The sequence below is a fragment of the Coenobita brevimanus genome, chromosome 60, assembly GCF_032717465.1.
Source record: "Coenobita brevimanus isolate Jiangsu-jjx chromosome 60, ASM3271746v2, whole genome shotgun sequence".
NCBI lineage: Eukaryota > Metazoa > Arthropoda > Malacostraca > Decapoda > Coenobitidae > Coenobita > Coenobita brevimanus.
In genome coordinates this window covers 8,374,741-8,389,816 of record NC_137013.1, presented here as the reverse complement: position 1 = coordinate 8,389,816, position 15,076 = coordinate 8,374,741, and the positions used below count along the sequence as shown (strand labels likewise).

Here is a 15,076-nt window from a genome sequence, read left to right as displayed (position 1 = left end):
CACACTCCACCCCATATGCTGCACAGATTTCTTCTGTGAATACCACGCACTCACCTTCCTCATCTGCTCCATATCAAATCTGTCCAGTCGCACCTCCGTTTCTCTCATAATTCTGCCTTTTTCTTTTATCCTTCTGCAATCTTTGTAGCCCTCTTCGTATGGACTGCGTCCTCTTGTCCCTTCCTCATTCTATTCATCCAGTGTATTTGTACACTAACTCTCACCACAACTACTGTAAGTGCTGGTCATCAATCTCTTTCGGATCTTACATCCAGCACATATCATCTCATTCTCCCATCCACTCACACATAAACAGTTATTGCATTCCATTCATTCAGTTCACCACCCACCCTCCTTATCACCCGTCACGTACACCTGTCGATGATTTTGTTCTTGAGTAGGGTATTTGCTGTTAGTTGAGGACCTTACCATAATGTCCATGAACAATCTTCCAGGATCATGGTTTGAAGGTTATTTTCAGTTAAAGTGAGGATGCCGAACAAAATACGCCAGGGTACACCTCGCAGAAATGTGGGTTAACTTTACGAGAGGTCAAAATACAAGAAGGCCACCAATGGGCTTTTGCAAAAATATAAAGCGGCATATCTCTGCAAGTTTTTCATCCACAGATGTAATCTTGGTGTCTAAATGTATGCTTTGTGGTCAAGGAATCCATATATGATGTCAAAATTGAGCAAGCTGTAATAAATTTATTGTTAGAGCTGCATTTGGCCCGATAAAGACCCGTAACACTGAACAAATTAACCTATTCTCTGTAAACACAATTAAACATTGTAAAATTAAACATATATTTATTCACATTTTGTCACAGATAATTAATCATCATCATCCACATCCTCATCATCTTCATCCTCATCCTCATCATCATCTGTATCATCTTCATCATCGTTAATTTCTCTCTAGACACCGTTGTCTGCATACACCAGAAACTGGCGCTGAACTGCTTCACTTAACTGTCTGGGCAGAGCTGGTTTGGTGTATTGCACAGGTGTGCAAACACCTTTAAGTGTCCAGCCATGGTTAAATGGTGATGGGTGTGTCTCAACCTTATCATAGTCAAGGAGGATGAAAGCCTAGTAGTTCACCCTTTCCATCTTAAGGTCATGTGAGTCTGTCTGGTGGGAGTCTGAGTGTTGATTTGTGCTTCATTTGCTTCCATTTTCGTGCTCATTCTTCTCTGAAGACTTTCTTAATTTGTCATTGTAGATGAATTTTATTGTGAACATGGCCATGGTATCCAGCAATGACTGTGTCACAGGAAGACCTTGTCCAACTGAGTGCAACAGGCAACCTGCCTCTTCTGATGAAATTGCCTTGTCAGAGAATGCTGTTTTGCCGTGACCAATGAAGGCTGCTGTAGTATCACATCCACCGTACACATGTAATGGGATTATTATGCATGCATTCTCGTTGGGACACAGCGTTGGACAGTCAATGATATTTTGGTTGTGGTTGATCACCAGAGTACCATCAACAGTGTTTGCAGCATATGCAGCCAAGAATATCTGCGTCTTCTGCATCAAGCACAACTGCTGCTTGAATTCCCGAGCGTCAGATCTTGGAGCAGATGAAGCAGATAACAGTATCTGCCTCAATGTGCTGGCATTTGTATTCCAGGAATCTATTCCCTTCTGATAAGGTAAAACAATTTGGACCAACAGAATAGAGGACCTTCATGTTTGGGTATTCCCTGCTGAGGATAATGAACTCATTTTGTTAGAAAATCTGTAACCATTATTTGTTTGCAGGATTATGTAAGAGATCATGGAAAGCTCAGGTGGATGAAAATTGTCCAGTGCCCTGATGAAATTTTTTTTTAGCTCTCTCAGACCTACTGGAGGTCAGGTTCCTTTCAGCGTCCTTTACTTAAAAAGGTAAGTCATAGTGATCATTCACCAGGACAACTTGAGATGCATGCTTATGTTTCACCATGATTATTGGAAACAACTTGGATGCATAATCTCTCCAAGTGAAGTTGGTTCCAACTGATCACTGACAGTCTTCAAGTGTTGGTGTTGACAAGTGACATATGAATCGCATGTCGAGGATGGCAATGTACTCAGTAAGAACTGGACCCAGTACCTGCACGTGAAACCTGTCCAACAGTTATGATTTGGGGGTCTTTTTAAACTAGCCATTGATATTGAAAGTCGGCAAACATTCATCTGCAACTCATTAGTCCATGACATCAACAAGATCAAGCTTTTCGCTGTCAGTTGCGGCCAGAGTAACGACAGGTGCCATTGCCCTGTTTTCCATTGCCTCAGATTTCGAGACCTTGGCATTGTTTTCATCAAATACTGGAAGTGCATTACTGAAATTCCATCTGGAGTTTCTGTGGATGGTTGAATGGAAGGATCTGTTGTTGCCCAGCATCTGATCATTACAGAATTCTTGGAACATTTTCTCACCCTGTCTGTGAGATGATTCAAAGTCTTCAATGAGAGCCATGAAAAGGAGTACTCCTGACTGTAGAGATCGAAAGTTGGGATTTTCTATGTTGAAAGGATCACATCCAAACTCAGTGATACATCTGTAAATATCTTGTACAGCTTGGTCTTTTCGTTTGTTACATGTTCTTGTGTTTCACTGCGTTGCTGTTCTGAAGTAGTGCTGTAGGCAATTTCATGCATTGCAGACCGTATCCAGTTCATGGAGTTCACATTTCTGAAATCACCCAACAGCTTCGTTTCATTCTTCAGGATACTGAGCAACCTGCATCCATTTATTTAACCCTTGTTCATCGTCATTTCGATTCACAGATCAAGAAGTAAACATGAATATGGCTTCCCTGCCATGGACTCTAAACAACGCTTCTCTCATAATTAAACACTGCTCTCTCCTCTGACAGGTTGCTGAGCTTCAGCCAGTACTCTGTTATCCATCTCCCATCCTTATCATTGTCGTAGATCATCAACCAAGGTAACATCAAGCGCAGTGTCCCCTTGAATTCCTCCAAGTTTTGAGTTCTGAGGGCATGAAGGTTCATCAAGACTATCTGCCATCGCACTGAAGGATATCCAGTACTTTGCCATTGGACTATCTGAGTTTCTGATCCTCTCACACTCTACCTCAAGAAATACCATAACTGATGAACTGGATTCAACCAGCTTGTAGCTCTCTTGACAATTTGGTAAAAGTGATGAGGAATCACGCAGATTGTGCAAGTGGACTTTGTCATCTTCAGACTCAGAAGCTCCATTTGCAACACCGTGTTGAATTAATATTCTTAGGAGAGCTTCATACGTGCACTTTTACCAAACCTAATTACATGACACTTGTCCACATTGAATTCCATTAGCCACTTGTTACTCCATTCATGAAGTTTATTTAATTCTTCTTGTAGCTCCCTTAAAGAGTCTGTGTTACTAATTATCCTTTGTATTTTTGCATCATCAGCAAACATATTTAGATAGCTTTCATTTCTAGTGTTACTATCTATGTCATTTACATACAGTACACTGTAAACATAATTGGTGCCAGCACTGAGCCCTGAGGAACTGTGCTAGTCACTTCCTTCCATGATGAGAACTTTCCCCTTAATACTGTTCTCATTTCCCTTCTTCTGAGAAAATCTTGCATCCAACAGTGCAGTCTGCCTTGGGTTCCTCCTTGATGGTACATTTTCCATAACAGTCTTTGGTGCGGCACTCTGTCAAATGCTTTGTTGAAATCTAGGTAGATGCTGTCCACACATCCTTCTCTTTTCTGTAATGTTTCTGCAACTCTGTCATAGTAGCTTAATAGATTAGTAACATGATTTTCCCTTTCTGAAACCGAACTGCCTTCCTTTTACCATACTGTGTTCATCTAGATGGTTAACCCAAACTTTTCTTATCAGCTTTTCCAGCACCTTACCTACAACACTGGTTAGTGATACTGGTCAGTAGTTGAGTGAATTTTGTCTATTCCCTACTTTGAGTAGGGGAACAATGTTTGCTTTCTTCCAAATACCAGATAGTTTACCTTGAGCCAAGGATTCTTTTAATACTAAATAAATTGGTCTACCTAACTCCTTTGCACATTTCATGTAGCACCCAACATGAAATTTTATCAGGACCATTTACTTTTCCTTTGTCTGATTTACTTAACTCCTCCTGTATTTCTTATTCTGATATTTGTATATCTGGTAATATAGTGGTTTCCAACCTGTGGGGCACCCCCCCCCTGGGGGGCACGAAGGGCTGCCTGAGAGGGCGCGAAGGCTTGATAAAGAGGGTAATTATATTTGAAAACTATGAATTATGATGGAATTCAGTAATTTCTAAATACTGAGAAAGTATTTCAGATATGAATAAGAAATCTAGTTATCTGAATATATAAACAAATTCAAAGAATAAGAATCTATGATGTTTATTGACATGTGCCAACTATGCCAGTAAAATACAGCATTTGAGGAAGGGGGGTGCAGGGAACGTGTCATTCAGTGAGGGGGGGTGAGAATTAGAAAAGGTTGGAAACCATTGTGGTAATATGTGTGGGCATGCATGTTCCATATCATCCCTCCCAAATTGTTCTCTCCTGTAAAAAACTGATTGGACATTTTTATTTTGTACTTCACAAATATCTCTCTCTGGTGTATAGGTGATCCCCTCATCCGTAATGGATTGCATTTTATCTTTTATTTTGCTTCGGATGTAGCTGTCAATTAGCATAAGTTGATTACTACTTTTATTTATAATGTCTTCCTCTATCTGTCTTTGGGCTTCTCTCCTTATTTTTGTGTAATCATTTCTTGCCTGTTTATGATTATTATATGCCCTCTCACTATTGTGTCTTCTGTATCTATTCCACAACAAGTCTGTTATTTATTTTGATTTTTACATTCTGTATTAAACCATTTGTGTATTTTCATTTCCGCTTCCTTGTGTTGTGGGATGTAATTTCGGACTCCTATTTCATAAACTTCTCAGAATATTCCATATACAGCATTTAAGCCTTGTCCCCTATGCTCTTTTTCTCTATCTGTTTCTAAGAAGTACATCTTTAGGTCATGGTAGTTTCCCTTTTTGTAGTTTATGCTCTTTTTGTAACTTTCATTACTGTTAACTATGTCATATGCGATCCTGAAGTTGCGATTTAATAATGCATGGTTGCTTTTGCCGAATGGTGGGTGATACATTACACTGCCAATATCGTTTTTTTGCCTAGTAAATATAAGATATTATACTGATGATACATCAAGAGCTTGTGGTCCCAAAAGCTTGTGATCCCAAAAGCTTTCCTGATTTTTTAAAATCTAGAGTGTTCCAATTTATATTTGTATTGACATCCCCAGTTAATATAATTATTTCATATTTTTCCTCCATTCTATATAGTAATGGTATTAAACTCTGAATTGTAATCTCTGCCAGGTCTTCATATTCGCCCCTTTCCCAAGTGTTTGATCTGGGTGGAATGTATAAATTTGGCACAATTAGTTTCCCTTCAGATGTATTAATCTCTACTGCAATCAGTTCTATTTGTGTGTGTGTGTGTGTGTGTGTGTGTGTGTGTGTGTGTGTGTGTTTGAGAGAGAGAGAGAGAGAGAGAGAGAGAGAGTGTCAAACCAGCTCAACTTCTTTTATGTAATCATATATAAGATACAGAAAAAGAACGAGAGAATACTACAAATTTTTAGTGTGTGACTCACGGCCTGGTCATTGATGGCTGTGATGCGGCAGTGGAGATGAACGGTGGAGTTGAGTTGCACAGACACATTGAGGGTGAGAAGGTCGTGCAGGAAGTAGGGCTGTGACACCTCTGTGTGGTTGCCTGACCCACCACCACCACCTGTGCCTCCTACTGCTGGGTTGCCTTCAGTCTTACGTCCTGTCGTGCCATCATCTTCCTGTGACCATGCTGTAAAGCAGAGATGAATAGCTGGAGTATGGATCTCTCTCTCTCTCTCTCTCTCTCTCTCTCTCTCTCTCTCAGGAGCACATACTCTTTCCAAGGAGGTTACACCCCAACACAATATGTCATGATAATCCGCTCATAACTTTTTGAGTAAACTTGCTAACTAACAGAATGGCAAACACACAGACAAACATATAAACAAACAAACAGATAAACAAACCAATGCTGTAAAACATATAACCTCCTTAACCGATGCAACAAAACATTACAAAACAAAGAACTTAGTGCATACCTCCACCAGTGCCATTGCCATTAAAAAGGATCCGGATTCGGATACGGATCCGTAGATATAGGATCCGGATCCGGATCAGCCCCCAAATTTAATCAATTATTTCTTCGTCCATGGCCCACTTTCCACAAAATTTCTTTTAAATTCAATGAGAACTTTTGGAGATATTGTGCGGGATCCAGATGCGGATCCTCCCCAAAATTTAATCATTTCTTCCTTGGCCCATGGCTCACCCTTCCACAAAATTTCATCAAAATCCGTTCACAACTTTTTGACTAAAGTAGCTAACAGAAAGACAAACAAACAAACAAACAGACGTCGGCAAAAGCCCAACCTCCTTGGCGAAGGTAATGATGATTACTGTGATTGTCAAAAAGCTGCAATAAAAAAAAGTTATGTAAGGAGCTTGTTACTATTCTGAAAGATATATTTACAGCTTCAATGAAGACTGTATCTACTTTACAGTATATATGAATGTACTGTATGTATTTATAAAGTCCAAGCTTAGTATGTATGTATGTATGTATCTGTCTATGTATTAAAGTCCAAGCTTGGTGTGTGTGTGTTCTTACCTAATTGTTCTTACCTAATTGTATCTTTACAGGAATGAGTCAAGCTCGTACTGTCCCGTGTCTTAAACCATATTTATCGTACATATCTTTAAATTTGTGAATTGTTTTGGCACACACTATTTCATTCGGTAGTGCATTCCATTGATCAATTGCTCTGTTTGGGAAACTGAATTTCCATACGTCTTTATCACCTCTCTTCTTATGCAGTTTTTTGCAGTGTCCTCTTGCTGATGCTTCTCCATATGTTAAGTAATCATTTATGTCTATTTTCTCCTTTCCTGATATGCACTTGTATAGCATTATCATGTCACCTCTTTTCCTTCTCTCCTGTAGTGTTGGTAGATTCAGTTTATTTAGTCTTTCTTCGTAGCTTAGGTCCCTTAAGCTTGGTATCCATCTTGTAGCGGCCCTTTGAACTTTTTCAATCTTGTCTATATGCTTTTTGAGATAAGGACTCCAGACTACTGATGCATATTGCAGGGTTGGTCTAATGAATGATGTTATTATCCTTCTTAGCATGTCTTCATTTACTATGTGAATGCTATTCTCATATTTGCAAGCAGTGTATACATGTTCCGTACTTTCTCGCTGATGTGGTCAGCCGGAGATAGTCTGTTATTGATAATCATACCTAGGTCTTTCTCTCTTTCTGATGTGTATAGGGTTTTATTTCCTAACTTATAATCCCAATCAGGTCTTTTTCCACTTTTACCAAACTTGATTACATGACACTTGTCCACATTGAATTCCATTTGCCATGTACTACTCCATTCATGAAGTTTATTTAATTCTTCTTGTAGCTCCCTACAAGAGTCTGTGCTAGTAATTCTCCTTTGTATTTTTGCATCATCTGCAAACATATTCAGATAGCTCTCATTTCCAGTGTTACTGTTTATATCATTTATATACACTAAAAACATGATTGGTGCCAGCACTGAACCGTGTGGTACTCCACTAGTCACTTCTTTCCATGATGAGTAGTTTCCTCTTAGTACTGTCCTCATTTCTCTTTTTATGAGAAAGTCTTGCATCCAACAAAACAGTTTGCCTCGAATTCCTCCTTGATGGTACAGTTTCCATAAAAGTCTTTGGTGTGGTACTGTGTCAAAAGCGTTCTTGAAATCTAAATAGATACTGTCCACCCATCCTTCCCTTTCCTGTATTGTGTTTGTTTCTCTGTCATAGTAGCTCAACAGATTAGTAACACATGATTTTCCTTTTCTGAAACCAAACTGTCTTTCTTTTATCATACTGTGTTCTTCTAGATGATTTACCCAAGCTTTTCTTATAAGTTTTTCTAATACCTTGCTTACAAGACTGGTCAGTGATACTGGTCGATAGTTGAGAGGATTTTGTCTATTACCTTTCTTGAATAAGGGGACAATATTTGCTTTTTTTCCAAATATCAGGTTTTCCTTGACTCAAGGATTTCTTGAAAATTCAAAAAATAAAGGTTTACTTAACCCGCCCCGTCCCGACGACGTATGGGTACGTCACCACGATTTGCATTTGCCAGTCCCGGCGACGTACCAGTACGTCGTGCAATTGCAATGTGCATAATTTCGACAATTTTCAAATTTCGCGCTTGATTTGCGGTACGTACCCTCGCCTGACCTTCCCCTACCTGCCACCAGGCGGGGACACTCGGCGACCCCGCGTGACCCGCGCTAGCCCGCCGCTCGTCCACTCACCTGGTAGCCACGGTCCTGCTCAGACATGGCTAAGAGAGGTCTCTCAGAGAGCGAAATTCAAGTCGCCCTGGACACCTTTACCGGCGACAGTGATTCCCCATTGGATGACGAGGAGATGGACAAAGATTATGTGCAGCCAGACGAGGAAGAAACCACCAGCAGTGACGAGGAAGTTCCGTCACCAAGGAAACGGCAGTACGTGACTTACCGTGCTGCTAGAGAGGGGCAGGAGGCAAAGAAGGCACGTGGTATGTCATATCCCTATCCCCAGCGTGCCTTGGAAGCCGAATTCGAGGTCGAGGACGAGGACGAGGACGAGGACGGAGACGTGGGACGTGCTGCCACGTGGTATGGGCGGGAGGTGATTACGCATCGTGGCCCAGAGCGCACACCACGTCATCTAAGCAGGTATGGGCCAAGCATTCTGTTTGGGGCAGTAGGAAGTGAAGTGGAGGGAGTGGGGAGTGAAATGGACATTCCTGGGATTAGGGAAAGTGAGAGTGAGGTGGGTGAGTCATTGCTCTCCCTACGCAGTGTGAGGCGGCAGAGTGGATCACGTGGGCCAGTGCGGGTGCGTTCCTTATCACGTGGGGTTGTGAGGGAGGGGGAAGGTGGGGAGGAACCACTCCAAAGCACGTCTTATGCTCCCCAATATCCCCTAACAAGTGGTCGAGCAAGGTTGCGTGAGAGAGCACGTGGTGTGGTAATGGAGGGGAAGGTGGGGAGGAACCACTCCCCAGCACGTCTTCTGCTCCCCAATATCAAACTATTTCATCCCCACAGCCCCCTAATGTTCCTCAAGGCCGTAAGGGTAAGGGAAAGGGAAAGGGTAAAGGCAGAGGGAAGAGGAGTGACAGTGGGGAAGCCCTCCGTACTCCTTCTCCCCAACCTCCCCAACCAGGATCTCCTCCCCACCCAGACGAAGGCGGTGATGGGGACGAGGGATTTGTGTCGTGGGATTGGGAGGATGGGAGTGATTTTTCTCCCCTTCACTGAGCAGGGGCGATCTGGCTGCATTGCACCAGGTATTCACTGTAATTCAAGCAGGTTGGATTTTTCCACCTGTTTTTCAGTGAGGCCTTCGTTGATCAGATCGTGCTTCAAACAAACCTGTTTGCAAGCGGCCAGCGGCTAGAAAGTGAAAGATTGGGAACAAGGAGTAGGCATTCAATGATTTATGATTACCCTGTCTCCATTCCAGAAATGTTCTTATTTTTTGCCCTTGTCCTTTTGATGGGTATAATAAGAAAAAATAGAATTCCTGCTTACTGGACTAGGGACCCTGTTATGTTTACCCCCATATTTGGTCAAGTGATGAGCCGTAATCGGTTTCAACAAATTCTAAGTCGCCTCCATTTTTATGATGCTAATGACCCTGCAAATACAAACAACACGGACAAAATGAGGCGAATTAGGCTGGTCTTTGATCACCTCAGGCAAACCTTTCGATCCTCATTCTATCCCTATAGAGATCTCGTCATAGACGAGAGTCTCGTGTTGTGGAGAGGCAATATTTCATTCAGACAGTATATACCCAGCAAAAGGCACCGTTTTGGGTTCAAGATCTTTGTTATGTGTGACTGTAGGACTGGATACGTGCAAGACATAGTCTTGTACACCGGTGCACAGACAGACATAATAGAAGATCGAAGTATAGGACTTTCTGGAGCAGTGGTAAAGACGATGATACAAGACTACCTTCATCGTGGTCACGTTCTCTACCTCGACAACTGGTACACTAGCCCTCTTCTCGCTCGTTATCTTCACAGACATGAAACGGGAGTATGTGGAACCGTAAAGGTGAACCGGCGTCACATGGTCAAGGTAGGGCGGAAACTTGCAAGGAGTGAGGTTGTCTTCTTCAAAGCAAACAACATCTTTGCAACAATGTGGAACCACAACAGAGAAGTAAGCCTCTTGTCCACGGTTCACCGCCCCTTGATGCACCGTACTGATTCTGTTGATTACCATAGCGAGAGCAGGCGTCGTGTTTGGAAACCTGAATGTGTCATGGACTACAATATAAACATGCGCCTCGTGGACCAGTCAGACTCCATGATATCGACGGTAGAGTGTGCCAGGACCACGATGAAGTGGTATAAGAAACTGTTCTTTCACTTGCTAGATATCACTGCTCTGAATTGCCACCACCTTCACGCCATGACCACAGGAGTTCAGGAAACCTTTGAAGGGTTTGTGAGGGAGCTCACACGAGAAATCTTTGCAAAATATGCGGTTGAAAGGCCCCAACAGCGCCCCCGCACTGCCCCTATTACCCACACTCCCCAGAGAATATCCGCCCGCCATTTCCCCACTCCTATCCCGCCCCAGCCCAACAGACCTAGGCCCCAGCGCAGGTGTCACGTGTGCAGTAATTCCCAGGTGCGACTCACGACACAGAGGAAGGACACCCGCTATGAGTGCGTGCAGTGTGACGTGGGTCTGTGTATTCACCCATGTTTTAGTGAATACCACACGTTGCTGCAATTTTAGCATGGTGTGATTGCGAAAGGACGCAGAAATTATGATGTAAATGCGACAGACAGACGCTCTGTGAAAATATCACTCATGTGGATCGCCAAATATTAGTATAAAGTGCCTACGGGTAGAACATAAGTGCAAACATTGGGTGTAAGTATATAAATCTGCCCTAAGTTGAAACTTACATAGAGAGGGTTGTTTGATGCGATATTCTGTCGCTCAGTGCAATAAATACGGCCCCTTATTATATATTTTCTATTATGTGACATTCTTACTGGTATAATATAAGTTCAAATTATTGTATATGATGATGTATTTCCTAAGTCAAATATTCATAGCGTGTCTATAAAGATAAGATTTCCTGACGTCTAGTCGAATGAATAAGGCACGTATTAGTCAAAATAAAAGTCAGCAAGTGATAAAGTGAATAATTAGTATATAAGTGTGTGCGTGAATTAGTATATAAGTGTGTGAATATTATGTATGACGTAACATTCCTTGCGAGGGTATTTTCAGGCGATATTCTCACGCTCACTTGAATAAATAATGGCAGTAAGTATGTACAGTGCATTGGAGGGGTGTAAACGTGTGTAATGTAAGTGGGAAAATATAATTGGAGTGAATAAATAAAGTAGATGATGAAACACGAGTGTTTGAGATCGTGGTTGCTACGTGAATAGGCGCTAGCATATCGCTAAATGCCCTCGTAATGAATGAAAATAATTGAAAACCTTCACAGTGGTGGGGGAAAGGTTCTATGTAAATGGGAAAATAATTAGAAAGTGATAAAACAATTTGGTATGTTGAAATACGAGACATAGCGAGTGCGCTTACTAAGCTGATGTGCGCTAAACTTATGCTGCATGTCATCAAAATGAATGAAAACATCTGAAATCACTTACAAACAGTTGTAATTAGTAAATTGTCATTGAAACAGAAGTATACAAGTAGAATAAATGATCGGTAGACTCATAACAGAAAATTAGCAGATAGCATGATACGACTCGGACCTAACTCGCTATGCTCGCGCGATGGTACAATGCTTATTTTTCCTATATATGTGTCTGAAATCCATTATATTGTTACTGTTATTGTTTATTAGTACAAATTCAATAAATGTAGAGGTGTTGTGTGTTGTTTGTCCCATTACTCCTTACCATAGAAAACGTTTACGCATATCCAGCCCATTACAGAATACGATACCTGCGGGGGGAAACCGCACCTGTATAGACCACTTATAGACTGCAGAGACAACTTTCTTCAAGATTTTCCATAGTTTCTCGACCTAAGCGGAAGTTTCATAAGAAAAAATATTTTTCCAAAAAGGCTCGGGACTGGGGGATGTCATAGGTGCGGAAAGGCTCGGGACGTGACGGATTAACTCCTTTGCACATTCTCGTAATACCCAACATGAAATTTCATCAGGACCACTTGCTTTACCACTGTCTAATCTACTTAACTCCTCCTGTATTACTTTTTCTGCTATTTGTATATCTGGTAGTATGTGTGGACATGCGTGTTCCACATAGTCCCTCTCAAAATTTTTTTCTTCTGTAAAAACTAATTGGAAATTCTTATTTAGTGCTTCACAAATATCTTTCTCTTGTGTATAAGTGATTCCCTCGTCCGTAATGGATTGTATTATATCTTTTACTTTGGTTTTGCTTCTGATATATCTGTAAAACAGCTTTGGTTGATCACTACTTTTATTTATTATATCCTCCTGAAACTGTTTTTGGGCTTCCCTCCTTATTCTTGTATAGTCGTTTCTTGCCTGTTTGTAATTATTATACGCCCTTTCACTATTGTGTCTCATGTATCTATTCCACAACAAATCTCTTCTTTCTTTTGATTTTTTACATTCTGTATTGAACCATTTCTGAATTTTCTTATCTGCTTCTTTGTGCTGTGGGGTGTACTTCTGGACTCCTATTTCATAAAATTCGCAAAATTTTTTATATACAGCATTTAAATCTTGTCCTCTAAGCTCATTTTCCCAATCAACTTCTAAGAAATACTTCTTTAGGTCTTGATAATTTCCCTTTTTATAGTTTAGGCTCTTTTTGTAACTGTCATTGCTGTTTACTATGTCATATGCTATCCTGAAGTTATAATTTAGTACTGCATGATCGCTTTTGCCGAGTGGAGGGTGATATATTAAACTGTCAATATCATTTTCTTGCCTAGTAAATATTAGATCTAGCACTGAAGGTACATCAAGTTCTCTTTTTCTGGTGGTTTCCCTCACATGTTGCGTTAAGAAAAACTCTTGTACGAGATCCAGGAGCTTTTGGTCCCAACAGCTTTCTTGGCTATTTATATCTAGAGTATTCCAATTTATATTTGTATTAAAGTCCCCAGTTACTATAATTCTTTCCGATTTCTCTTCCATTATATGTAGCAATGATCTTATACTCTGAATTGTACTCTCTGCCAGGTCCTCATATCCTTGGTGTTAATTGTGTCTCGTTAGGCATATTATTTGTGGTTCATTTTCTCTGACATAATCATTCATCTCTAGTAATTTATATACCATTCCATCCACATTTGAGTACATCAACTTTATCATCTTGTATAAATACTTGTCATGACATGATTCTACTACCTTCCTCCTTTTTCTTCCATCCTGTTTGTGTAACACTTTCGTACCTGCAATCCTATTTGTAAAAAAAATTTCTTCTCCTCTTCTGATCTTCCCTCATTTTTTGTTTTTGCTTCCTCCCTTTTCTCTTTCAGTAATTCCAGTTCCTCTTGTGTTAGGCATCTTTTTATCTATACATTTTTGAACTCCTCTTTTTCCATAAGATTCTTTGCATTTTTTAGTATCTCTTCCACAGTGTTTACACTCTGGAAAGTCACCTTTAGAGGTCTTGTCTTGCTTTTCTCGTATTTCCCTAACCTTTTGTGTTCCTCTATGTCTTTACTACAGATTTCCTCTGATACTTCTTTCAGTAAGCTCATTACATTTGCCATCTCCTTTTTGTCTCTTGTGATCTTGTTTTTAACTTCTTCCTCTTCTATACCAGTGATTACTATTGATTTGTTTATCTCTACTGAATCTCTGACTAACTTTGGATTGTTTTGGATTATTCTTTTCACTTCCTTTTTAATGCTTTGTTCCTCCACCCTTGTTTCTAAGTCTTTCTTTACTTTCACCATTTCAGCATACGTGGTTTCTACATCATTTTTGTAGCTTTGCACAGCTTCATTCACCTGTGTTACCTTCTCCTCAATATCACTGCTCTGGTCCATAAGACTGCTTGCTTGCCTAATTGTCTCTGTGTTATTTTTGAACTCTTCCATAACACTCTCGTGATTGACTACTGTACTTGTCATTTCACTCACTTTCTTCCTAAGCGTACTCAGTTCCACTGTTAGTTCACTGATGGTTGTGTCTTTCTTATTGGCCTCTCTTCCTAGTTTTTCTATCTCTTCCTTTTGCAAGTGCATTTGCTTCTTTATTTCATCAATTTCATTTTTGAAAGCCATTTCTAGTTTGTGTACACGTTCAACCAGTCTATTGTGAGTCTCCACTTCAACCAGTTCTTGGTAGAAATCATCATTTTGCTTTTTATTTTTATCCCTTTTCTTTTCCAAATTTGTTTTACTGAAGTATGTATCCATTTTGTAATACTAAATGAACAGAGTATGTACTTACAGAGTATGACACTTTCCCCGTGTTGCTGTAGTCTAAACAAACCCAACTGACTCAGCACATTTTTTTTCCTCGTGGTTCTTTGTTCTGTTTGAACCAGTCTTGTTTAAACTTATTATTTCTTTTCCTTTTAATAATGAAAAATCATTTAGTCTAACCTGGTACAGAGCTTGACTCATTCAAAGATACTAATTTAGGTAATGCCACTGGCCGTGTTGGTTTGGTACGGAGCGCTGATGACGGACGTCTACCTCTGATGACTCCCTGTGTGTGTATCCTGAAGTTATAGTTTAGTACTGCATGATCACTTTTGCCGAGTGGAGGGTGATATATTAAACTGTCAATATCATTTTCTGGCCTAGTAAATATTAGATCTAGCACTGAAGGTACATCAAGTCCTCTTTTTTTGGTGGTTTCCCTCACATGTTGTGTTAAGAAAAACTCTTGTACGAGATCCAGGAGCTTTTGGTCCCAACAGCTTTCTTGGCTATTTATATCTAGATTATTCCAATTTATATTTGTATTGAAG

At 40.4% G+C, this 15,076-nt stretch overlaps 1 protein-coding gene across 1 annotated transcript in view; it reads right to left on the bottom strand.

Moving 5' to 3' along the window:
• LOC145403271 (hemicentin-2-like) overlaps positions 1–15,076 on the bottom strand; it is a 177,709-nt gene that overhangs the window by 142,690 nt on the left and 19,943 nt on the right. The window contains exon 4 of the mRNA XM_080275086.1: positions 5,654–5,851. Within this exon, the coding sequence (XP_080131212.1) occupies positions 5,654–5,851 (198 nt within the window). The remainder of the gene's footprint in view (positions 1–5,653; positions 5,852–15,076) is intronic.